This window comes from Monodelphis domestica, chromosome 3 (assembly GCF_027887165.1).
Source record: "Monodelphis domestica isolate mMonDom1 chromosome 3, mMonDom1.pri, whole genome shotgun sequence".
Classification (NCBI taxonomy): domain Eukaryota; kingdom Metazoa; phylum Chordata; class Mammalia; order Didelphimorphia; family Didelphidae; genus Monodelphis; species Monodelphis domestica.
This window is the reverse complement of record NC_077229.1, coordinates 207813156-207840714: the sequence shown is the minus strand read 5'-3', so window position 1 is coordinate 207840714 and position 27559 is coordinate 207813156. Positions and strand designations below refer to the sequence as shown.

General features: G+C 36.4%; 1 protein-coding gene across 8 annotated transcripts in view; it reads right to left on the bottom strand.

Annotated features, from left to right (window-relative positions):
• Positions 1-27559, bottom strand: part of PHACTR1 (phosphatase and actin regulator 1) — a 670567-nt gene that overhangs the window by 120510 nt on the left and 522498 nt on the right. For 5 of the 8 annotated variants that reach the window (XM_007487934.3, XM_056823441.1, XM_007487939.3 and 2 more), the window contains 2 exons: positions 2424-2591; positions 319-525 (listed from right to left, as the gene is read on the bottom strand). In XM_007487934.3, the coding sequence (XP_007487996.1) occupies positions 319-525; positions 2424-2591 (375 nt within the window). The remainder of the gene's footprint in view (positions 1-318; positions 526-2423; positions 2592-27559) is intronic. The other 3 variants (XM_007487940.3, XM_056823442.1, XM_016431769.2) reach the window with 1 other exon arrangement.

Genomic DNA, 27559 nt, shown 5'->3' with positions numbered 1-27559 from the left:
AAGTCAGTCTTTCCAAACATTTTAAAGTCAAATGGAATAAACCCAGAAAGGAAAGCATTTTGGAATTTTCCCCATGAACACAAAAGCACACATTGACAGGTACAAACATGGAGAGGCACCTTAACTTCTTAAGAGAGAAGATTGGTGTTGTATACACTGATGTACGAATCCAGACCCTGGAGCATGTAACTGATACATATGTAGATATCGCTATGAACAATTGCCCAGAAGAGACATATTTGAATCTCAGAATGAGAGGGAACCATCCCTTGAAGGGAGGGGGTGACCCTGAGCCCTCGAGAGAAAGTCTTTACTTACCCGTTAAATGGTTGGCAATCCTGGCAATAGGTTTAGGAGGCAGGGCAGGGGGCTGCTTGAGAAGGGGCAACTGTTTCACTGGGGTCTCCTCATGGTCTCCAGAGAAAGCAGCAGTTTTTTTGGGGGGAAGTAGCAGGACTGGTTTAGCTGAAGGATCTTGGGACAGAAGGGTTCCGGACTCACTGGCTGAGGGGCTTTCTTCAGACACTGGAGGGGACAACCACATTATACACACAACAATGTTACAAGCAAGGAAGCAGATACCAGCAGCAGCCAGGACAAAGAACATAGCACATTGTGGACACATGTTATTAACACAACTAAGAGAAGAGAACACTGGACTTCATTGAACATTTCTAAAAAAACAAGAAAAGAAAAATAAAGCTTTGTATAAAAGAGGAAGAGGGAGAATAATTAGAGAAAGGAGAAAAAAAGAGTAAGGAAAGAGAGGGAGAGAACAAAGAAAAGAATGGAAGAAAAAACAAATATTTTTATAACACTATTGGAAAAGCCTTCACATTTAAATCTTTATATTTAGAAGTTCTTTGGATGCACTGACCTGGAGACTGATGTCATCATATTGGTGGATGGTATAAATGATGAGGATACTTCTCCTCAAACCCTAAGTCATTTAGATCTGCCTGTCTTTCTCTGACCTATTTATACTTTCAGAAGGCAGAAAGACACAGTAGAATTATTACTGACCTGCTTTAGCAATTTATTACTCTCCTCTCCTCTCCTATCTATTTTTCCTTTCTCCAGTACTCTGGAACAGCATGTTACAATTAGCTCACAGAAAGTTGACTCAACTAGCCTTGCTACCACATGCTTCTTGAAGCCAGGTAGTGACTCTCCTCTGGCACCACATTACAGTGATGGCTAAAAGTTAGCCACTAAAAGTTGGTAGCCTAGTTTCTCAGGGGGACCAATATGCCACACACTTGCTTTCTTTTCTTCTTAGGAAAGTCAAAAGACACAAAATTTTCTCAGTTGGTTAAAATTGAGTAACCATTTGCAATGAAACAGTATTCCTGAACCAGAAATTGTAGGGGGGATTTTAAGCCATTTGGACTTATATGGTTTCATCACCACATCCCTTCTGATTTCTATCACTTAGATACAATATGAACTCAGAAATTATTTCTTATCCCTTTTTCCTTTCTTCAGATCAAGGTTGTTTAATGGATGATAGTTCAATGTGTTAACGAGAATATGAAATTATATTCATATATCTAGATATATTATTGGCATCAATTCTGGTCATGCAGATGGGATAGGGAGATACCAGGGTCAAAAATGAGGGAGTAGAAATTCATTTTTCAAAACACATTTCATCCCTTTCTTCTTCTATCCACTCCCAAACTGGTTGAAACTCAGTGCATGATATAGAGAAAGATGCTCTCTTCAAGCATCACACATTCTAAGGGATTGGCCTAGTCCCAGGCAACATTCCTTCATGTGTAAGAATGAGAAATCTATCTGGATCCTTAGGTTGAGTAGATTCTAGATATTGACTGCCATTCCTAAAATCCTTTAAGATATAGAATGTTAATATCTCAACCAACATCAGACCAAAACTGAGGCTAAAAGGCAAGAGTGAACCATTCTTCAAGTTATCTATTAGCAAAGACCTGAATCACCACAAGAGGTTATTTTTAGTCTACTTGTAATGGAACAAAAGGGCATTTCAAAGGCAGTGAACATAGCAAGTATAGGAATTAGATGAACTATATTATAAATAGCAGGATCCCAGAAGCTGTCTGCTCCAAAGTAGCAACAGAAATGATAAGGAAAACAAAGTATTCCATTTTAAAATGCTGTCAAAAGATTTAAAGATTAAAAAAACCAAACCCAAAACATTATTGTATTAAAAACCTATTAAACAGAAACACTCAAAACTGAAACTACTGCAAACACTAGAAACTGGATTTTTTTCTCCAATATATTTATTGATTAATTATGACTTATCTGTATTTCCTGTTCCATATTCCCAGTAATTTGAGAGAAATATGAAGCAAGTTAGCATAAAGAAGCCATGTACCATACTACTGAGCAACCCTCATCACCTTCGTAGTCTGGTACTGATCATGACAAGAAAGGCATACCTGTCCCATCCATGATGTCTGAGGGTTGGAGCACCTCATAAGAGCAGGGATCTCTGGGCATCGGGACTGGTTCCATTTCTGATAGGGCAGGAAGTGAAAGTTGGCTGGAGCTCAAGGACTGACTGTTCTCCAGTGATCCATCTTCGCTGGATATAGAAAGTTCTCCATCTAGAAATAAAGGAAAGAATTGACAGACTGTTAAAAAAGAAGAGTTTTGTTTGTAGGGAAATGGAAACACAAAGTGCCTCGAGTAGACTTCAGTGATCTTAAACAATTATTATGGAGATAGAATATGGAAGAACATAGTAAATCATGTGAGGATTCTGCTTGGTCCTTTTCTAATTATTTTTTCCTTCCCTGTTCTGGGAAACCATCAATCAAGTCATGAGGGCAGAGGTTCCCAAGAATTCTAGGCATAAAGACCCAGATTGGTTATTTTACAATCTCTTCTCCTCCTTGACCCACAACAAGTAAAACTTCACACATATTTATTTTAAAATTAATTTTTGTTTTGTGATTAAAAAATTCTATGCTATTTTTTGAAGAGATTGGCCACCATGGTATGTTACAAAAGTGGATTTGGGAACCTGTGAACTTGGGAGAAGAGGGCTTTGTTCCCTAACAAACAACCATCAAGTAAGAACACATAGTATTAGTCAATTCATAAAGAGTTCCTCCCTTCTATTCCCTTCCAAAAAAGAATATTTTTACAGTACTCTCATGTTAATCTAAGCTGCCCAAGGAGAACCTCTCAGTAATGTAATCCTTCTACCTTGGGAGATAAGCTGGAACAGTACATGTCAATTTTTTATCTTGTTTAAAATCCCACAGCATAGTTAACACCACAGGGTAGATCAAAGTCTATTCCACAATGGTCATTTGTAACATCAAAATTCTCCCAGTGTGAATTAATCCTGGCCCAGAGGAGTACTAGACAACCAGACATAAAAGTCAAATTAATTTTTAAAGAGTCCTGAAAGCTGCTCCAGTAAGATGTAGATTACACAAATGAAAAGGCTCAAACTTAGAGCTAGTCATGAAATTATGGCCATGGAAATGGGGGATAGGAGGAGGAGGACCGAATGATATCTTAACACCACTATAATCTTAGCATTAATATGGCTTTTTGACAATTTGCTTTTGTTTTGTTGCTACAAGTTTTGTTCATTAGATAAACTGCCAATGATCTATTGTAGCTAATAATAATACTAATAGCTAATATTAATATATTAAATGTTTGATATAATAAAAGTTTTATTTACATATATTTATATAAATATTTTATATCACAATACAATCCTATGAATATATTTTGTTATAATGTGTTTGTAATATATTTTATACATTAAATGCTAAACCACTTGAGGATTTAAAAAGAATTTTTTATAGATCTTCTCATTAGATCCCCACAACAGCCCTGTGAGTAGGTACTATTATTATACCCATTTTACAGATAAGAAAACTAAAGCTAAAATAAGTTAGGAGACTTGTTTAAATTCATACAGCTGCTAGATAAATATCTGAGAACTTTAACTTAAGTTTTCCTAAATTCAAGTCCATTTCTCTGATCACTCTACCAACCACCCAGCTGCCATAGTAGCAAAGAACTTTTTGCTTGATTTGAATTAGTTTCCTTCCATTCAATTAAAAACATTCATTAAGGATCTACTATATGCAAGGCACCTGGGATAAAAAAGAAATTATGTTTCAAACTAACTTACAATGTAGTGCAGTGGATCGAGTACTGGGTCTGAAGTCAGGAAGACCTGAATTTAAATTTCACCGCAGAAATTTATTAGTTATGTGACCTTAGGTAAACTTAGCCCTTTTTGCCTTAGTTTTCTCATCTGTGAGATGAATTGGAGAAAGAAATGGCAAACCACTAAGCAACCCCAAAATCTTTGCCAAGAACGAAGAGTTGCACACAACTGAAATGACTGAATAACAAAAAATGCTCTGTATATAAATATCTTGGAAGAAGATAGGGTGCAGGGACTAACCAGTGAACCTAGTCCTTGTGTTCACACATAGAAGATTCTGCTAATGAATTCTCCATGTGAACTTCCCAGGCTATTTAGATTTTGTTTCTGGTCTGCTTACCTCACGAAGAATAGAAGCCTTGTAAATGGCTACTGAGCCAGATCTAAGGGTATATTCAAAAGGCACTAACAGGCCATGGTTTTTTCTTTTCTCTGCCAGGCTATTTTTGAGTGAGGAATAAGCCTCTGGTTGGAGAGAGTGACTTCATGTTTCTGACTCCTCACCTGGGCACTGGCTTGTGGTCTAGAAGCTAACCTGTTACTTCTCCTTCTGTTCTAATTTTTCATGCACTTTGGTAAAATATGGGTGGGATTACACTCTTGTGAGCTTTGAAAGATTAGGTCAGTGAGTCACCAAAGATCAGGGAGTCAAGAGTCCAGCCCACAGTCTTTGGTCAACTAGTACAAGAGAGATCTGGGGAATCCAGCCTAGCACTAGATTTTTACTCTGAGAGGAACCGATGAGGCCAAGCCCAGCCATAGATTTACTCTGCAGACAATATGCCAAGACCTTTAAGGGGGCATCTTGGTGGCTTAGTGAATTGAGAGTCAGGTCTAGAGACAGGAAGTCCTGGGTTCAAACTGGTCTCAGACACTTCCTGGATGTGTGACCTTGAGCAAGTCCTTAACTCCCATTGGCCTAGCCCTTACCACTCTTCTGCCTTGGAATCAGATGGAAAATAAGGTTTAAAAAAAAAGATGAAGTGACAAAAACATTGGGAAGTGAACTTAGAAGACAAATGCTTTTGAGTCCCCGGGAAACTAAGTGGTATTGGGAAAGTGTACTCCATGGTTTTGGGGGCAAATGTTTATAATTATGATCTTAATTATATCTCTCAGTAAAAATTCTTTTGTAAAAATGAAGAGAAGTTGATTAATGAAATGGCACTGAGTTGCTGATCACTGTAGGATATTAATGATATAAGAGAGATACTATTGTTGACAGTTAATATTGGAGAGCACACTGGAATGTAGGCTCAAGCCAATAGCATTAAAATCACTATAATTCCTCATGTAAAAGCCTGAAAGGGAAGACATAATCTTGTTCTAGAGGATGACTCATTAGTGTGAGTAAGTTGTATAAAACTTCTTAGAGCTTTAGAATTTGTGGTTTAGTCATTTTCAGTCATATTCAATCCTTCATGACTCCTTTTAGGGGATTTTTTTGGCAAAGATACTTGAGTGGTTTGCCATTTGCTTCTCCAGCTCATTTTATAGACTAGGAAAGTCAGATAGAGTTAAGAGACTTGCCCAAGGACACACAGGTGGCTAATAGGTGTCTCAGGCTGGACTTTAACTCAGGTCTTCCTGACTGAGCTTGGAACTCTATTCACTGTACTATCAATAGTTGCTCCCAAGAACTTTATAAAGGCTGCTCAAATAATGATAATGCAAGGTGGTGAAACAGAAGTGAATTCAAAATATTAGGAGAGCAATGACTGATCAAAGGCCATGTGCTATTTGACTTGAATATGATAGAGATACACATAACAAAGACCAAATAATTGAACTAGAAAATGAGTAGTATTTGGCTAGCGAGAAGTATCCAGTATCTGGCTAGCGAGAAGTATCCAGAACATTGAAGCCTGGGATAAAAACAGAGGTACATGGGCATTTTGGTTGCTTTTCTATTTGAACCCTGTGTCAATGGCATACTATAAGCTCTGAACAATGGACGGGCAATGTGGAAGGCAGTATGGTTGAATAAGAGTGGAAAGTCATATGATCAATCAATTGATAAGCCTTTATTAAGTATCTCCTCTGAGCTAGGCAGTGTGCCAAGTACAGGGTATATAATGTCAATAAATGAAGCAATCCCTACTGATTGCTATCTTCCAGTGAAAGGATGAGATGCCATATTGTCAAAATTATAGGTAAAAGGTAGAGGTATCAGTGGTGATGGAGTAGTAACTACAGTGGACAGTAATATGTAAAAATATAAAGATTATTTCCATGAAAAGCAGCTTAGTTTAAATTTAGACTGGTTACTTGGCTGACTGTTGTTGCTGTTGCTTCATTTATTCTATACACCTACATTAAACTACTTTTAATTTTGGCACCAACAATGCTCAGAAGTTCTGCAAATTATATTTTCCATTAACTACTACAATATGTATATCTATATATGTATAACAGACACATGCATATATATTATATATTTAAACACACATGTACACACTACATATACCATGTTGGATTGTTTATCAAATACTAAAGTGAAATATTCTTGTCAAAATTTACTTTTCAATCATGATTATTTCCAGAATTTATTAAAATTAACTAAGACTTCTTTATGGTTACATCACATACACAGATTATGAATTAATTTAAAAAATTTCCTTCCTTTGGAAATTCAGAATATGGACAACTATACCTAGTTGAAGAGTTCTCAGAGGCTAATGGTAGTGGACCCAGGTACCATTTCCCTGTTTTTCAAACATTTCAGGGGTTTGAGTTAGAAGAGAACACAATTCATCTAATCGAACCATGCCATATTATAAGTGAGAAAACTGAGGTCCAGAGTGCTCTATGTCAACAACAAAAATAGTTGTAGACTCCCAATGGCATCATTCTAAACTTTTTTAATTTTAATATTAGGTCCCTTGGAGAGTGACTATTCCAGGCTCAAGATTTGTACCATGGGTCCACTCCCTTAAAACTATAAATAATGAGATCCTGCTAATGTGTTTACAATAATGGCCAGAAGATACAATTAGATCAAAGCAAATTGAAACTATTATAAGAGCAGCAACAAAACATCTTCCCTATCAACCTTAGCAGGGCACACTTTGCCAAAAGTACCCCCCTAAACCAGCAGTGAGAACAGACATACTTAGAAGTAAAAATACAGAAATGCACAAACCTATTTGGCCAGGGCACATGTGGGGAGAGCCATAGGCTTAGAAACCTGTGTGGCCAAGGAATGAGCAAGAAGGGGGAAACTCATGCCTCTAATGCTGCTCAGCTGCAGGTTCTCTAAGGTATTCATCCATCTCCTTCTCTGTTGTATACTATTGGAAGCTTTTTCATTCCTTTTTAAAAATTTTTAAAAATTTTTACTTAGAATATTTTCCCATGGTTACATGATTCATGATTCTTCCCTTCTCTCCCCTCCCAGAGCTGACAAGCAATTCCATTGGGTTATACATGTATCATTGTTCAAAACCTATTTCTAACAATCTCATTTTCAGTAACAATCAGATTTGCTAAAAAGTAGGATAATTATACTTGTAAAATTATTTTTTTTAAAAGGTTTTACTGCTAACTTATAATGGCAATTGTTCTAATTTATGCCAAAGGATTAATTGGATGTTATTTGAGCTATATGAATTTAATCTCCAAGGTTATGAGTATGTTATTTCTGACCCTCCCCTTCTAAAAGGGTTGATATTGTGAAATATTTCACTGAGTGGTTGAAATCCTGAACAAAATGAATTGAGGTTTGAGAGAATTTTTAAAGCAATGCCCATAGTTAGCACAGGAATACCACTCTCAAAACTTCTTGTAGTTTCATTGTTATTCTGTACCACTAATGCAAATAAGTCTCTTATCTAGTAATATGAAGCATGATTTTATCATTGAGATTTAAAGTGGATGAAATGGTTAAAAGATTTAAGCTTTTAAACATGTCATGTTTAATGTAAAATGGTTTCCATTCAGGTAAAGTAAAATTGAAAACTGACCAATGTCTTTCTTAATCTTGAAAATAGGTAGTCAGCCTTTCTTGTTAGAGATGTGATTAGGGCCCTATCAAGCAAACTCTGTTATCAGTCCAGAGAAGGTAATGTCTGTTTTGAGGTCAAAAGGCAGTAAGCAGAAAGCCAGTAAACAGATGAGAGACAAACTTGTATTACTGGCTACTTAATGAAATGTAATAATTCAATAACTTATAATATCAGAAATTTAGTACCAGCCTTTTAGAAGATAGAGGTAATAAAACACTAATATTTTTCACAATCTAGGAAAAATGCTCACAAGTTAAAATACCAGCATTAGGAAGGAAAAAGTTCCAAATATGTAAATTTGAAATGGAACCTCTAGCAGGAGTTCAGAATGCTATATGGAATATGACTAAGTGCTATATAGATTGCTTTTAAAATATTGACTTCTATTACAAGAATGATTTCATTGTTTGAATGTAAACATGTGCTTAATATAACCTTCATGTACCATGGATTTTGTTTAATTATAATTGGTTATCTCAATTTATCAGTTTGTACTGCATACTAATTAATGTTTGACATGAATTGCACAAAGTGATGTGCTAAAATATAGTGTTTTAAATATGTAGTCTTTTAAAAATCTAGATTATTTTGGGTTATTAAGTAGTAATTATGATAAATGTGTGAATGTTTTGATGCTAATATGTTTAAGCTATGACCAATAGTTAAAGCAACTAAGAGGGTTCTCCTCATCTCTTAGTATGATAAACAGGTGACAGATGAAGCCACTGCTAATCCAAGAGGGAAAAGTTTGAGGTAATGTAAGATAAACTGCCTATAGTATTATTAACCCTTTCCTGAATCAAAGAAAATGGGGAAAATATATGTATTAGGAATAAAAAAGATAATACTAGTTTGAATATTTCCATAAAGTAAATGTATCACCTATCTATTTTGTAATTGGAGTTTAAGAACTGTCTTGTTTTGGGTTATGGAATTCCAAGAAAATAAAAATTTAATTACTGAGAATGTAAAAATTTTTACCCCAAGCTTTGGTTGGTGAGATTTGCCATTTGAGGTAAAAGCTCTTGGATCTCATATTATTTTGAGTTTTGAATTCAGGTATTGTTGGATCATTGAGAAAAGCCAAAAAGTACTCAGAAGAATGTGAATGATTATAGGTGCAAGTCCTTATGAAAGCTGAAAGGACAATCTCAGTCCAAGTTGGGATGCGATTCCTCTAACTTGATAGCCCCATTTAATTCTGAATATACCTGAGTATATTTCTGGCTTTTAAAAGTTGAAAAGTCAAATACTTTATTTGTTTAATCCATTTTCTGTTGTTTTTTTTTTACTTTTATGACAAATTTCTATAATCAGATCAAGTGTTCAAAGGAAGAGATGAGAATAATGCAAATTGTAAAATGAAGGTGTGAACATTTTATATCCCAAACAACCAAGTGAATGGGTGCTTGATTAGAATTTATCAACTGCTAGCATACAAACTTTATATGAGTTTTTGCTAATCAATGATGTATCTGTATTTGTTGTCAAGGCCTATGGAAACAGCTATGAAATCCCATGGGATCTCCAGTTTTGGGATATTATGCTCAGATTTAGGGCCCAGAACTTCCTCTATTTCTTTCTTTTTTTTTTTTTAAACCCTTACCTTCCATCTTGAAGTCAATACTGTGTATTGGCTCCAAGGCTGAAGAGTGGTAAGGGCTAGGCAATGGGGGTCAAGTGACTTGCCCAGGGTCACACAGCTAGGAAGTGGCTGAGGTCAGATTTGAACCTAGGACCTCCCGTCTCTAGGCCTGGTTCTCAATCCACTGAGCTACCCAGCTGCCCCCTACTTCTTCTATTTCTTACAGAACCTGGGGTAGAGAAATCTATCTGCAGGAGCTTTGTTATTTATGTATTAATAAAAACTGTATTAAGGAATATTAAAATCTGCTTTGCAAAAGATTTTAAGCAGGATATTTCAAATATCTCAATAAGCAACTTGGAACAAAGGAAGACAATTTTCCAAGGAAACCTATCCCTGATGGTCAGAAGATGGTTTATGAGATGGGGTGTGTTGGCATTGGGGACAAGTTGCTCAAATGTAAAGAAGCCTGACATTTAATCAATATTATCAATTGCTATTGTACTAATTTCTTCAGCTTATATCTATTACTTCTGTCTTCTGCCCATTGTTCCTACAAGGTCTGCTGCTTCAGGGGTGGAACCATTTGATTTACACTCCACCTATCAATTAGGAAAAGCAGTAAATGAGGCAGGCCCTTTAGATTTCTGATTGCTTCAATGACCTAAGTGTTCACTGAAGTCATGCCCTAATGATCTCTGTGCCCACAGCTACTCTCTCTCTCTCTCTCTCTCTCTCTCTCTCTCTCTCTCTCTCTCTCTCTCTCTCTCTCTCTCTCTCTCTCTCTCTCCCTCATAGATAGCTCTATATCCTCGTATACAGAAGCTAGACCATCATCCTTTTTCCTTAGAACTTGGAAAGTGAGGGAGATGGAATGAGGGTACAAGGTCCCCAGGATATCCCAAGTCTCCAGAGGAATTCCAGGTCAGAAAGAAGGAGGAATTCCTCAATCTTGGACCCCAGGAACACAGGTGGTGGTAATGAAAAAGGGGATGGGAAAATGGGAAATTTAATGTTAAATGGGAAAAAGGAGCAAATTATGATCCTTAGTAAAGTGGAGACTCCAGACCCCAAAGTGAACTACTTTAACCTAGAAGGAGAATCAGAAAAAAATCTATAATAAATGGAATGAAGGGAGCCCAATTGGTAAATAGAAAGAGAAGAGATTGTGCGAGATGAAGTTCAATAAGATGGTGGACTCTTCTCAGTGAATCACTAAGGTGAAGTCAGTGAGTCTTTTGATCAAAGCAAGTTAAATTTCAGTGCCATTGTTCCAAAACCATGGTATGACAAAGAATAAGCTGATAGGCTATCCCTATATATGGTTGTAAGATCTTCTAATTGTAGAATTGAAGTTGCTTTTGCTTTTGATTGGTTTAAAAACTCATATGAATAATTAGGGTAATGAAGCATTGTAAATACATTCTGATTAGCTAGCTCTCTGTATTAGATTTTAACTCTCTTGTAACCAGCTAATGGTGAATGAGGGTTAGGGACTGATTTGTGTTAGAGACTAGGATAAGAGGAGCTTGCATGCTCCCTTATTTTGTACTTGCTTGTTATCTGTAACACTCATTTGGGTGTACCTAGTCTCTTGAGAATGATATAAAAGAGTCTTTGCTACATTAACATTGAGTTCCAGATTCTTTTGAGTAGGTAGTTGTTCCCCTCAGGAAGGAACTAATTTAATTGGAGCTAAAGGTTTATGTTGGGAAGTGAGAATAAGGTTAGAGACAGGGGAATCAGGTTGTAGAGAATATGAAAAATCAGTTACATTTTAAATTTATATAGCAGGTTCTAGAACAGGTGAGTTCTAATAAAAATGGTGTTTTAGGAAGATTAATCTGTCCTTAGTGTGAGTGGAGAAACCAAATATGAGCTGAGCATCTAGTAGTGACAGATTTGGGTTAAGGTTAGGACTAGTGGAAATGGAGATTAAGAGACCAATCTCCCCCCAAATACTTTATAAATCAACAAAGATATTAGGGGCTGATTTAAATTGAGGAAAGAAGGAACAGCTAGCTGTTTAAGTGGATATTGAGAGCTGAGTTTGGAGATGGGAGTCCTGGTTTCAAATTTGACCCCAGACACTTAGTAGTTGGCTAGCCGTTATAGCTCTTCTGCATTGGTACTGATACTTACATTTCTGAGATAGACAGTAAAGTTTAAAAAAATAAAGTGAGGAAAGAAAAGAAAGAGCTGGAGATCATAGGATTACAGATTTAAAGCTGTAAGGGAATTTAGAGGACATTTCATTCAACTTCCTTTTATAGAGACTGGAGGCCTAGTAAAATGATTTGCCCAAGGTCACACAATATATAATTAGAATCTATTACCCTAAAAACTACAATCTCCAACAAAACTATGATTTCCAGAACCCCACTTACTTCTTTTATGTGCAGATGTAGACAGGATATAAATTGGGTGGAGGTCTATCTCTTGCTCTCTTTTCTTTCCTGTGCAAGCTTTGGTGGAGCAGGGATTTTTGAGCAGCTGGAAAAACTTAGTTATGTGGTTCTATTTTGTCAGATAATAAACTTTATAAAAATAAATTTTGAGGCATTGGACATTAATTTAAATCCTACAACAGGTAGTAAAGAGCAGAGTCATGAGTCAAACCCAAGTCTTCTGACTTTAAGTACTCTTTCCAGTGCCCCATACTGCCTGCCTCCTAATGACAACTTCACATTTTTGAGGCTGAAGAGGACAGGGGCTTTGTGATTTTATTTATTTTTTAATGAATGCCTAATTACAATGCCTTGGACATAATAGGGAAATCATGCCTGTTGAATTGAATTGGAAAATTACAACATGAGGATGGGGAAAAACTCATGAGCTCATGCTATGTGAGGATGGGCTGAAAGAAATCAGAATGACTAGTATAGAAAATCAGAGGCTTAGCAGGGCAAGGATGACTTTCTTTACATAATTGCAAAGCTATCACATGGAAGGTAAGGCCAGACTTGCACATCTGAGCCTCCAAGGGAGAAATGGATAGAAGTTGTGGAAAGAGAAATTTAAACTGGGAATGGCTGGGAAAACTTTGTAACAGTTAGAGCTGTCCCAAAGGGGAATGATCCTCCTCCAGAGGTTCTGGATGACCCCTCTTTGGAGGTCTTTGAGCAGAAGCTGAATAGATATCTGTGTTAAGGATGTGGGAGAGGGATGGTTCCTTTTTAAAATATGAGTTGGACTAGATGGCTTCTAATTGGAAAACCCAAGAGAGAGAAGAGGCAGAACCAAGGTGGCAGAGTATAAGTGTGTAAAGCTCAAACCTGCTCTAAGAATCCTCTCTAACCAGCTTTAGAATGACACTTCCAAATGAATATTTGAGTGCCAGAACCAAGAATGGTAAGGAGTAAAGCAACTTTCCTGAAGAAAACAACTAGGTAGGTAAACAGGGAGGGTCTATTTCACTAGGGTAAGAGGGGAGCCCAGTCAGCAGTAAGGGCTCACCAAGTATTATCTGAGTAAGCCTAAAGCAAGCCTCTCCACCCCACACCTATTGTTCCAGATTCTGAACCTGGACCCAAGCTAAATTTGTTACTAAAATTGATCTTAGCCAAAAGACTGAGAAAAGATCTAAGCTAAATTTGAGACCTCAATACCTATAGCCAACAGCAGAGCACCCATTACACACTCTTAAAGTTCTAAGCCCTAGCACAAGCCTGCAGTGAGGCCCCATGATCCATCATAGGGCAATCCATGGTGCACCTGGCTAGTGTAAGCCTAGAATGAGGCCCGGAACCCCTTCTGAGGCCTGAGGTGAAGCCCTGAGCCCCAGCATGAGGTAGTTCACAGTCAGAGCCCTGCAAGCAATCAGTAGTCTCTTGAGGAGACTGAATCAGAAGTGGGAGATGACTTTCAGAGCTCCAAGGACACAGGTCATCATAACATCTTGGAAGAAATAAAATTTGCCAAAACCCAGAACTAGTGCTGAGAGTAATAGTTAAGGGAAACTGAAGTTTAAGATAGTCTACTTTCAACCCTGAGAACAGAGCCAACCTTTATCTTAACCTTTAAGATAAAAGTAAAAGTAAAAAAAAGGCTAGGAAAATGAGCAAATGGCAAACAAAACAAAACAAAGCACTTAACCACATAAAATTATTATGGAGACAAAAAAAGATCAAGGCACAGAATCAAGAGGAAGACAATGAGACTAAAGCAGGAACAAGAAAAATGGAATTTTTTCTCAGGCTCTGGAAAAGCTCAAAAAGTAATTAAAAATCAAATAAGAGTAGCAGAAGAAAAATTAGGAAGAAAAATTAAAGTAATACAAAAATGAAAATTACAGCTTAAAAAGCAGAATTGGCCAAATAGAAAAAGAGACCCAAAAATCCAAGGGGGAAAAGAGTTTTCTTTTCTTTTTTTTTTTTTAAATATATTTTATTTGATCATTTCCAAGCATTATTCGTTAAAGACATAGATCATTTTCTTTTCCTCCCCCCCACCCCCCATAGCCAACGCGTAAGTCCACTGGGCATTAGATGTTTTCTTGATTTGAACCCATTGCTTTGTTGATAGTATTTGCATTAGAGTGTTCATTTAAAGTCTATCCTCTGTCATGTCCCCTCAACCTCTGTATTCAGGCAGTTGCTTTTTCTCGGTGTTTCCACTCCCATAGTTTATCCTTTGCTTATGAATGGTGTTTTTTTTCTCCTGGATCCCTGAAAGTTGTTCAGGGACATTACACCGCCCCTAATGGAGAAGTCCATTACGTTCGATTATACCACAGTGTATTAGTCTCTGTGTACAATGTTCTCCTGGTTCTGCTCCTCTCGCTCTGCATCACTTCCTGGAGGTTGTTCCAGTCTCCATGGAACTTCTCCACTTTATTATTCCTTTGAGCACAATAGTATTCCATCACCAACATATACCACAGTTTGTTCAGCCATTTCCCAATTGATGGGCATCCCCTCGTTTTCCAGTTTTGGGCCACCACAAAGAGCGCAGCTATGAATATTTTTGTACAAGTCTTTGTGTCCATTATCTCTTTGGGGTACAGACCCAGCAGTGCTATGGCTGGGTCAAAGGGTAGATATTCTTTTGTCGCCCTTTGGGCATAGTTCCAAATTGCCCTCCAGAATGGTTGGATCAGTTCACAACTCCACCAGCAATGAATTAATGTCCCTACTTTGCCACATCCCCTCCAGCATTCATTACTTTCCTTTGCTGTTATGTTAGCCAATCTGCTAGGTGTGAGGTGATACCTCAGAGTTGTTTTGATTTGCATCTCTCTGATTATAAGAGATGTAGAACACTTCTTCATGTGCTTGTTAATAGTTTTGATTTCTTTATCTGAGAACTGCCTATCCAATTCCCTTGCCCATTTATCAATTGGAGAATGGCTTGATTTTTTGTACAATTGATTTAGCTCATTATAAATATGAGTAATTAAACCTTTGTCAGAGGTTTCTATGAAGATTTTTTCCCAATTTGTTGTTTCCCTTCTGATTTTAGTTATATTGGTTTTGTTTGTACAAAAGCTTTTTAGTTTGATGTAGTCAAAATTATTTATTTTACATTTTGTGATTCTTTCTATATCTTGCTTGGTTTTAAAGCCTTTCCCCTCCCAAAGGTCTGACATGTATACTATTCTGTGTTTACCCAATTTACTTATGGTTTCCTTCTTTATGTTTAAGTCACTCACCCATTTTGAATTTATCTTGGTGTAGGGTGTGAGGTGTTGATCTATTCCTAGTCTCTCCCACACTGTCTTCCAATTTTCCCAGCAGTTTTTATCGAATAGTGGATTTTTGTCCCAAAAGCTGGGATCTTTGGGTTTATCGTATACTGTCTTGCTGAGGTCGTTTTCCCCCAGTCTATTCCACTGATCTTCCTTTCTGTTTCTTAGCCAGTACCAAATTGTTTTGATGACTGCTGCTTTGTAATATAGTTTGAGGTCTGGGACTGCAAGGCCCCCATCATATGTGTTTTTTTTCATTATTTCCCTGGATATCCTTGATCTTTTGTTCTTCCAAATGAACTTTGTTATGGTTTTTTCTAAATCAGTGAAGAAGTATTTTGGTAGTTCAATGGGTATGGCACTAAATAGATAAATAAGTTTGGGTAGGATGGTCATTTTTATTATATTGGCTCGTCCTATCCATGAGCAGTTAATGTTTTTCCAATTGTTCAAGTCTAGTTTTAGTTGTGTGGCGAGTGTTTTGTAGTTGTGTTCATATAGTTCCTGTGTTTGTCTTGGGAGGTAGATTCCTAGGTATTTTATTTTGTCTAAGGTGATTTTGAATGGGATTTCTCTTTCTAGTTCTTGCTGCTGAGCTGTGTTGGAGATATATAGAAAAGCTGATGATTTATGTGGGTTTATTTTGTATCCTGCAACTTTGCTAAAGTTGTTGATTATTTCAATTAGCTTTTTGGTTGAATCTCTAGGATTCTTTAAGTAGACCATCATGTCATCCGCAAAGAGTGATAACTTGGTCTCCTCCTTGCCTATTCTGATGCCTTCAATTTCTTTATCTTCTCTAATTGCTACTGCTAGTGTTTCTAGTACAATGTCAAATAGTAGAGGTGATAATGGGCATCCTTGTTTCACTCCTGATCTTATTGGGAATGCATCTAGTTTATCCCCATTGCAGATGATATTAGCTGTTGGTTTTAGATATATACTGTTTATTATTTTTAGGAATGACCCTTCTATTCCTATGCTTTCTAGTGTTTTTAATAGGAATGGGTGTTGTATTTTATCAAAGGCTTTTTCTGCATCTATTGAGATAATCATGTGGTTCTTGCTAGTTTGCTTGTTGATGTGGTCAATTATGTGGATGGTTTTCCTAATGTTGAACCAGCCCTGCATCCCTGGTATGAATCCTACTTGATCATGGTGAATGATCCTTCTGATCACTTGCTGGAGTCTTTTTGCTAGTATCCTATTTAAAATTTTTGCATCTATATTCATTAGGGAGATTGGTCTATAGTTTTCTTTCTCTGTTTTTGACCTGCCTGGTTTTGGAATCAGTACCATGTTTGTGTCGTAAAAGGAGTTTGGTAGAACTCCCTCTTTGCTTATTATGTCAAATAGTTTGTATAGTATTGGGGTTAACTGTTCTCTGAATGTTTGATAGAATTCACAGGTGAATCCATCAGGCCCTGGGGATTTTTTCTTAGGAAGTTCTTTGATGGCTTGATGGATTTCAATTTCTGATATGGGATTATTTAAGAATTCTATTTCCTCTTCTGTTAGTCTAGGCAGTTTGTATTTTTGTATATATTCATCCATTTCTCCTAAATTGGTGTATTTATTGCCATATAATTGGGCAAAGTAATTTCTAATGATTGCCTTAATTTCCTCCTCATTGGAGGTGCTGTCCCCCTTTTCATCTTTAATGCTGTGAATTTGCTTTTCTTCCTTCGGAAAAGAGTTTTCTAAAAAGTATAATTGGGAGATGAAAAACTAATGAAACATCAAGAAACAAAAAAAAGAAGAAAATATAAAAAAATCTCATCGAAAAAACAACTGACCTCAAAAATAGAGAAGAGACAATCAAAAAATTACTGGATTACTTGAAAATCATGATATAAAAGCCTAGAAATGATATTAAAAGAAATTATTAAATAAAACTGCCCTGTTCTTCTCGAACAAGAAAGTAAATTAGAAATTGAAATAATCCACCTATCATTTCCTGAAATAAATCCCCAAATGACAACTTCCAAGGATATTTTAGCCAAATTCAAGAGCTCTGAGGCTAAGGAGAAAATATGACAAGCACCAAGAAACAAACAATTAAAAAAACAATGCATCCATAGTGTAAGATTTGAATCAATGTTCAATACTCCAAGTATTATATTATATAAAATTTATTAATAATCACTTAAAGTGATTATTAATAAAAAGGTAATTATCTAACAAAATAAGACAACTTGAGCAAAACTCTCCTACCTCTCACCTCCAGCAAGTGGGATCACAGGAAGAGAGAGGTGGGGCTACACAAAATTTATACTCTCCCTACGTTAGCACATAATGTGAGAAGGAATATGGGATGTTGGGAATTGGAGTTTCTGGGGAACAGATTCTAATTACATAATAGTTAGGGTCATGTAGGACTTAGCAACTTCTACATTAAAGGATCATAAGGTTTGGAAAACAAAGGAACTAGGTTTGCAACCAAGAATCACCTACCCAACAACAGTGAGTATATTCTTTCAGGGGGACAATGGTCATTTAATAAAATAGAAGATTTGCAAGCATTCTTGATGAAAAGACCAGACCTAAACAGAAAATCTGATGTACAAATACAAGACTCAAGAGAAGCATAAAGAGGTTAGCAAGAAAGAGAAAATTTAAGGTATTTAATGATGCCAAACTTTACATTCCTACTTCAAAATATGATATTTGTAACTCTTAAAATTTTTTTTTATCATTATCAGGGAAGATAGAAGTAGTATAGATACACAGAAGAAGCAGAAGTAATTTGATTAGGATGATATGACAAACAAAAAAGATAAATCAAGGGATGGAAAAAAACGAATCACACTGAGAGAAAAAGGAAGACAGAGGTAGAATGGAGTAAATTATCTCATCCAAAGAGGTACAAACATTTTTACAGGGGGGTATGAGATTGGTGATAGGCAATGCTTAAACCTTGCTCTCATTGGAATTGTTTCAGAGAGGGAATAAAAATGATATTCAGTTGCTATAGAATCTTATCTTACTACATAGAGAAGTAGGAGGGGAATTAGATGGGGGGGGGGATGTTGGGAGGGGCGATTGAAACCAACTTGAAAAACCTGTGATTCCATGGAAGAAGAAATAGATAAGAGCAAGATTTTTCTGGAGAACAGGAATGGAATGAGTCAATGAACAGATGAAAAAATAATGAAGAGTTTATTAATTAAAGTCTAGTGGACAAGGAGAGAAGACATAAAGCTAGATATAATGTAAGCAAAGATGAACAGAACAATAATTGGGATGAGGAGAACTGATAAATAATGAGGATTCCATAGGGATTGAACCAGAAATAGGTGAGTATGGAGCAGGTTTTCAGGTAACACTGAATTTAGCACCATCTATGAAGATGGATCACGCATTACAGTGGTGAAGATAAAAAACAGAGAAAAAAGAGTGATATAGGAAAGAAAATGGAAGGGATGTAGGTAAAGTGAGCCAGGTGTGGAAGTCATCCAGAAAGAAAGAAATGCACATGAAAGTAGCAGAAAAAATTGTGAAGAAGCCATGATATAAAGAAAATGGTAAAAATGGAGAGAGCTATTTGAAGGAGAGAGAATGTTATCAATTAAGTAGGATATGGTCGGAGAGAGACAATGCTTAGAAATTGTGAAAGTAGACACTCTTTTGTGATGATGAAGTCCAAGGTAAAAATATACAGGTGTGTGTGTGTGTGTGTGTGTGTGTGTGTGTGTGTGTGTGTGTGTGTGTGTATGTTTAATGTGGAATGAAGGAGGAGGCTAGTGACGTCAAAATGCCAAAGTTACAAGAGATGACAGAATGAGATGGAGGCAAGCAAATGATATGAGCCAGATGCAGGAGACATCTTGGAATGTAGGTCATGGGATGGGAAACAAAATTACAAAGCAGCAACAATATTAAGAGAATGCCAGTCATGTGTGAATGTCAATATAATCCTGAACTGACAAAGACAGAAAAGAAAACCAGTCCCCTCCTGTTCCATTTCCAATGAGAAAGGAAATAAAGAGAAAGGTGGATCACTATGAGAGACATAGCATCTTCTGAGGAGAGCCAAGGTATCCACTAAGGTGGTGAGACTGAGGGAATAAAGGACAAATAGATTAAGGATAAAAGTGAGTTTGTTCACAACTGAAGGGGCATTCTTCAAGGCACAGTGGAAGAGAATAGCGGCAGGGTGGCTAGGATGAGTTGCATGCAAACTGGATGATTATAAAAATCTGAGTGGAAGGAGCCAGAAAAAGGAGCTGGGAGATGGATAAAATACATACACACATAAGTATACAAATACATACATATACATATCTATGCATTTATGTATATGTATATGTATTTGGAATAGGTATTTGGTTTTATATGAATATACATATGTAAACACTCATATGTTTATTTATATTTATGTAGGACTTTCAGGATTACAAAGAGATATCCTTAAAACAACCTTCCCTACAAAGTAGGTAGTACAAATTTTATTATCCTTTTGCCATAGATAATAAAACTACAACTTTCCCAGAAACACAGAATTAAATGTACATTAATTAGAAGATGGACATAAGTCACACCAGGCCATATGAAAAAGTTCTAAATAGTCAGTGAAAAAAATTGAAAGCAACCAAATGAAGGTAGGTTATTGGTTCAGAAAATATTGTATGTAGTTTTTCTAGGCAGTGTTAATTAGGCATTAGATCTCGTGTGTGTGTGTGTGTGTGTGTGTGTGTGTGTGTGTGTGTGTGTGTGTGAGAGAGAGAGACAGACAGACAGACAGACACAGAAACACACAGAGTGAGAGAGAGAGAAAGAGAGAGAGAGGGAGAGACAGATACAATGAGTTAAATTCAGAATTATATTTTGTGCTTTAATCTTTAGCATCATGGAAAATGGTCACTGAGAAACCTGATACTAGATTTTATAGTCACCTTGGTAACATTCATTTATTTCTTCCTTTTATGGGAGATGGGCTTTCAGGAACTTTATAAGGCCTTTAGGACCTTTTGATAGTTAAGAATAAAATACACAGATTGTGAACATGGATAGTAAAGTAGCTTAACAGACCCCAAGCTGTCAACTAAATGAGATTTTCCTGGATAATGCTGAAATACAGTACAGAAGAAAAACATGTTTTTAAAAATTCCATATGTTTTTTTAAATGGGACTTTAAAATGTTATAGAATAAAAATGGGGGAAATTCTGTCTTCTTAATTTTTAGTTAGGAGTGAAAGTAAAAAGATTAACAGTTTCCATCTGGAATAAGTTTGGTGATTCAATGGATAGAACACTGGATTTAGAGATTAGGAAGATGAGATAAAATCTGGCCTCTGACACTTACTAGCTCTATGGCCCTGGGCTAGTCATTTCACCACTGTATACCTCAGTTTTCTTAACTATAAAATGGGGATAATAACAGTACCTACCTCCCAGGGTGGTTATTAGGATAAAAAGGAAATCATATTTGCAAAGTACTTAGTACAGTGCCTGGTACATAAAAGATGCTGAATAAATATAAATGTTTGTTTCTTTTCCTTCCTTCTATTTGAAATGACATTTTGTAAAGGAGTAAATAATTAGATCTATACTTCTATAGCACTTTTCCCCATTTTGTAAGCAATTTATTCACAACAATTTATGTGCTTTGGGCTTGACAAGGACAACATTATTACCTCCATTCTGATATGAGTAAACTGAGGTTCAGAAAAAATGGACTGGGGGCAGCTGGGTAGCTCAGTGGATTGAGAGTCAGACCTAGAGACGGGAGGTCCTAGGTTAAAATTTGGCCCCAGACACTTCCCAGCTATGTGACCCTGGGCAAGTCACTTAATCCTCATTGCCTAGCCCTTACCACTCTTCTGCCTTGGAGCCAATACATAGTATTGACTCCAAGATGGAAAGTAAAGGTTTAAAAAATGAATTAATGGTCAGTGCCACCAAAGTAGTAAATGTCAGAGACCAAATTCAAGTGTCTTTTGGTTCTAAGTGTAATGTGATGATAGTTAAAGGAGAAGGATGTACTTGAATTGGGTTTAGAAGACATTCATCTAAAGACAATGGGGATGCATTGGTGAGTATAATCACCAACATCCCTGACAGGTAGCTGAGAACAGGGGCAAAGAGTGTATTTATTCCAGAGATGGAAATAAACCCTGGCACAGGATGTGAGTAAGAGGAAAAATTACAGTGTAAGCAGCAGAGAACATTCTGGACTTCAAAGTTGTTCTTTCCTTTTTAAACTTTGTGCTGTTTGAGCAGTTGACAGTGATAATTAGAAAGTAAAGCTAAATATTTTTGTTTTGTTTGTGTCTAGATGTTTCATTTAAAAAATAACCACTGGTGAGTTTATTAATTGCTATATCTTGGCTTCCATGCTGGAAGAAACTTGAGTAGTAAGATGGCGTTATCATTAATGACCAATTTCTCAACACACATTTATCAAATGTGCCAGGTATTCTGTTGGGTGTTAGCGATACTCATTTAAAGAATGCAACAAGCCCAACTCTCAAAGAACCATTATTCTCCTGATGGCAGCAGTCAGCTGGTGAAGTACCTAGAAGTTTTAGAAGGCTCATCTCCCATATGGGGAAGAAAAGGAAAAAATAAGCAGATATTACTGAAGTGACTATAAAATCTAACATCAGGCTTCTCAGTGACTATTAAAAAAAACAACCTTTACCTTCTGACTTAGAAATAATAGTAAATATCAGTTCTAAGGCAGAAGAGTGGTTAATGGCTAGGCAACTGGGTTCAAGTGACTTGCACTGAGTCACAAAGTTAGGAAGTCTCTGAGGCAAAATTTGAATCCAGAACCATTTTTCTTCAGCCCTGGCTCTCTATCCACTGTGCCGCCTAGCTGCTCCTCAGTGATCATTTTCCATGGTGCCAAAGATTAAAAGGGTATAATGCTGGGGGGCTGAAGTACCTCGAGACAAAGTTTAAAAAAAGTTATTCCCCAGAAACTTTCTACCTTAATAGGTACAGTAGAATATTAGATGTATATGTTCGAAGGCTGAGATGGACCTGCAATCTCAGTTTGGATATTCCTTCCCAAGATGTAGACACCTACAAATCTATACTGGCTTCTGCTTGACCAGTTCTTGTCCATGTCATTTAGGAAGTTTATCACAGAGTGTGAGGCTTCACTTTCTCTTGGCATTTTGAGGGAGGATACCAATGGGCTTTCCTGAGGATACCAATCTAGAGCTTCATCATGGTCATAGGACCCAGCCTGACTTCTTTTCCTATTACACATTTTTCTGATGTAAAGAGCACCTGATCTGGACTCAGAAAGACTTGAGTTTAAATGTGGCCACCAACTACAAGCTGTGTGACCCTGGAGAAGTCATATAATCTCTCAGCAAATGAGGATAACAATAGTACCTATCTTTCAGGTTTGTTGTAAGATTGAAATGAGTTTAATAATATTTTTAAAGTGCTTAGCATAGTGCCTGCCACATAAGTAAGCAGTATATGGAAATTATTATTATTAGTGTTTTTTCTTCAAAGTTCTTCATTTGTTATAGTTTCAGCTTACTCAAATGCATCATGCACCTCTCTATTGTCTTATGTGTCATATTCTCTTTCATTTCTTTAGAAATTGTTGTGTTGTGTAAATGGCACAGTAGATAAGAGTGCTACCCAAGAAGACCAGAGTTCAAATATGGCCTCAGACACAGTAAAAATGTAACCTTGGGAAAGTTACTCAACCTATGTTTGCCTCAATTTTCTCTTCTGTAAAATGAGGATCATAATAGCATCTACCACCTAGGGTTGTTGAGGGGATGAGAAAATATTTGTAAAGTGTTTATCACAGTGCCTATTATATATAGTGGGAGCTCTCTCTCTCTCTCTCTCTCTCTCTCTCTCTCTCTCTCTCTCCCTCTCTCTCTCTCTCTCTCTCTCTCTCTCTCTCTCTCTCTCTCTCTCTCTCCTCTCTCTCTCTCTCTCTCTCTCTCTCTCTCTCTCTCTCTCTCTCTCTCTCTCTCTCTCTCTCTCTCTCTCTCTCTCTCTCTCTCTCCCCCTCCCTCCCTCCTTCTTTCCCTCCCTCATTCTCTCTCTCTCTCTCTCTCTCTCTCTCTCTCTCTCTCTCTCTCTCTCTCTCTCTCTCTCTCTCTCTCTCTCTCTCCTCTCTCAATCACATAAAATTACCAGCAGCATATTGTTATTAAAAGACATCTTTTGTTTGTTCCTGAGTGAAATTTGGGGATACTAAAAGGGCAAATCCTAAAGGCAATAAAACCTGCATTCTTCTTGTTTAATTTTGGGACCAACTTACTGTCAATATGTACTGTCTGTCCCATACATATAGATTGAGGGACAAACTCTAGTTTTTTTTTGTCCAGTTTGCATGCCATCATTTTAGTACCAAACATTCTCATCCATCTGATTTTTCTAGTGTGGATGGTAAGTCTAAACCCTTTTAAGTAATTAAGTAATATCTAATAGCAGATATTCTGCAATATTTTAAGGCTTAATGAAGATAGCATGTTATCTTCAGACAGGAACATTTGGAGGATCTCATCATCCCTAAGAGATCCCTCTTTAGCTTTGACTAAAGCAATTCTTAATATTGTTCTCTATGTGTCAAGAGCCCTTTGCAGTCTGGTGAAGCATATGGACCCTTTCTCAGAATAACATTTTTAAAAACATAAAATAAAACACATTGGGTTACAAAGGAAACTAGTGATATTGAAAGAAAAAATATTTTTCCCATCTGAGTTCACAGATTACTTGTCAATTTATTTATGGATTTCTTGGAAGTCTATAGATCCTACATTAAGAAACTCCCTTGGAATAAGATTATTCCTGTGGTTTTTAAAGGACTTTTGAATGATTCTGATGTGTGAATAGGTGATGCTTCATTGGAGGAGAGCCCTTACCAAAGCATTTTGCCTGCATCTCAAAGAGATCAAAGAAAGAAGAAAAGGTTTTATATAAATATATATATATATATGTATATATATCTATATTCATAGCAGTGTTTTCTATACTACAGAGACAATTGGCTGGTAATTAAAGGGATTACCCATTAAACTGGAGAGTGATTGAACATATGATGACATGTTATTGCAAATTATTGTGTTATAAGAAATGATGAAAAATATTACTTTAGAGAAACCTGAGGAGGCTTATATAAATTGATGCAGAGTAAAATGACCAGAAATAAGAGAAGAATTTATATTATATAATATTGTAAAGGAAGCATTTTACTCTTCCCAATAAATGGTTTTATAAAATCAAGACCAAAAAAAAGTGGGATCTTTAAAAATAAGAAAACGTTTGCTCTACATTTGAGCCCAATATGTCTAAATATATAAGAAATTCAACATTTAGTTATAGCCAAAAGCCAAATACAGACACTGATAATATCAATAGTAGAAAAGAACACTAGCAACACCATGGATAAGGTTTTTTTTTATTATTCTATTTCAGAAAATATAACAAGTGAAATTTCATCCACTGATTTCCTGTAAGAATTAAAAATGCTTAGCTGTGTCTGATCATTGCTGGTGATCTAAAACATTCAAAAATCAGACATACTTTTATTTACTGATGGACATAACAGGTCTAATCAAGGCAAATAATCTCAATAAAAAAGATTACCCTTGGCAGTAAAATGATAAACAGGGCCCAAATTAGCAAAATTACTCATTGCCCAGTTTTTATTGGACATTAGTTATTCAGATTCTAACTCCAGGCCACTAGAACTACTGTTTTGCTGAAGATGATATGCTAAAAGGGTCAAGGATGTTTTGGACTGTGTTTTTATTCAAAGCAAAGATCTCACTAATATTAGTGAATTAGAAACTTTCTATAATTTCTTTTTAATATACAGATACACTTCTGTCCCTACAGAAAGGAAAAAGTAAGAACAATTATTTTGGTAATTCTTTGAAATATGATTCCAGAGCTATAAGAAACTCATAGAGGTTTCTTCAGTCTCAATAACCTATTTAATTTCTGTAATCAAAGCCACTTGCTATTTCCATTTTCATTAAAGTGACAGTGAAAAATAGCTAAAAACTTAATATGTGTGCAGATCACATAAATAGATTAGAAACTTGATGGTAATTGTCTATAACAAGATGATATCCACTGTGGGACCCCCTTTCTGAGAGAAAAGAACCTAATAGTTGGCCCATAGACAGTAGTCAGAGGAATGCAAATGCTGTAAGAGCTCTTGAAATAGTGTTTCTTGGGATAAGTAGCCCTGATCATGGAAGAAATCTAGAAAGAACATGAAGAACTCTCTCCAATCCTTCTCCAAAAAGTCACCAAAGTTATAATCATAAAGCACAGGTTTGACTGTGTTATTCCCTTCCTCAAAAAGTTTTAGTGGCCTCTAGGTAGGATGAAACACAAACTTCTCTTTGGCTTTTAAAGCACTTTCCATTTGTCTTCAAGTCACTTTTTAGGCTTATTTCCCTGCATACACTCTACATTGCAGACAAAATAGTTTATTTGCTTCTCTTCACCAAGATTCCATGCCTATCTATTCCCATCTCTCCTATTTAGAATTCTTAATTTCTTTTAAAGTTGAGCTCAAATATTGTTGTTTAGTCACATTTCTGCTGTGTCTAACTCTCTGTGACCCTGGGTTGTCTTGGTAAAGATAATGCAGTGGTTTGATATTTCCTTTCCTGATCATTTTACAGGTGAGAAAACTGAGGCACATAGGGTTAAATGACTTTCCCAGGATCATACAGCTATTAAAGATCTAAGTCAGGATTTAAACTCAGGAAGAGGAGTCTTCCTGACTTCAGGCCCAGAACTCTTATCTACTGAATCACCTAAATGATCCTTAAGCTCAATGCCACCTGCCAAATAAAGTCTTTTCTAATCTCTTCAGCTGCTACTGCTTTTTGCCTCAAATTTCCTAACACTATTTATTTACTGATTTGTGCATATATTGTTTCCCTCCAATAGAATATAAGCTCCTGGAAGACAGAACTAGATTTGTTTTTGACTTTGTATACCCAGGAGTTCACAGAATACCTGAGATATAATAGACAACACTTGCTGATTTATTAATTGATTGATTGACCAATAATAGTTTCCCACAAATAGCAACTTGAACTTCATGGAAGATAGATTGGCTTGATGAATAAATGCACACCAACATTGATTGCAGCATGCATTATATATATGCATAAATGTTTTCTTCTGTGATCTGGTTGCAGACAGAGCCTTTGAACCCTGCATCCTATACAGTCCTAGCTGTGTTCTTCAGTTCTTACATTCATTGTTAACACTATAATTTTCTGACACTCAATTAGTAATTGCTTTGATTTAGCCAGATCTCTTCTACCAAAAAAAAAATCCACATTGTGTTTTATCTGCATATTGCATAGATCCCTTTTGCCTCTAAGAGGAGTTATCAACTCCTTAGCATCATACTAAGTTTCTACAACTACAGTGGTACACCAATCAAATCTATGGGTCTGAACTTATTTCGCTAAATTTTCTTTAATGACGTATATGTTCCATTTAAACTAGACTGTAATCTATTCCCTGAAATCAACAGGCCCCATCTCTGCCTTTGAGCCTTTCCCATTGCTCATTCATGCCATCCTTATCTCGGCCTCCCAGAATCCTGACCTTCCATCATGATTCAGTCCAGGTACTTTTTCACTATGCTGTCCCTGATGCAACTGCCTATTGGATATCTCATGTGAATCTTCAATGCAACATGTCCAAAATCGAACCAGTTCTGTTTCTCCTGAAACCTACTCCCCCTTCAAATATTCCTATTTATGCTGAAGGCAATACCCTTCTATTCATTCAGAACCGCAACCTCAGCATTAATCTTTATTTTTATTCCATTTTACCTTAAATATTCAATTGTTTCTATGTCCATGACTCATACGGACACTATTCTAGTTCAGGTCCTTTTTTACTTGGGATATTGCAGTAGCCTACAATAGACTGGTTTCCTCACCTTAAATCTTTCCCTTTTTAGGATCTATCTTCAACTGATTTCATGAAAGTATATGCAGATTTAAACATGTCACTCAATAAACTCCAATGGCTGATTGCTTCCTGTAGGATCAAATATAAGCTCCAACCTTGGTTTGGAGCCCTTTATCACCTGACCACAACCTAATCCTTTAACCTTAAGCATTTCACCCATTTTC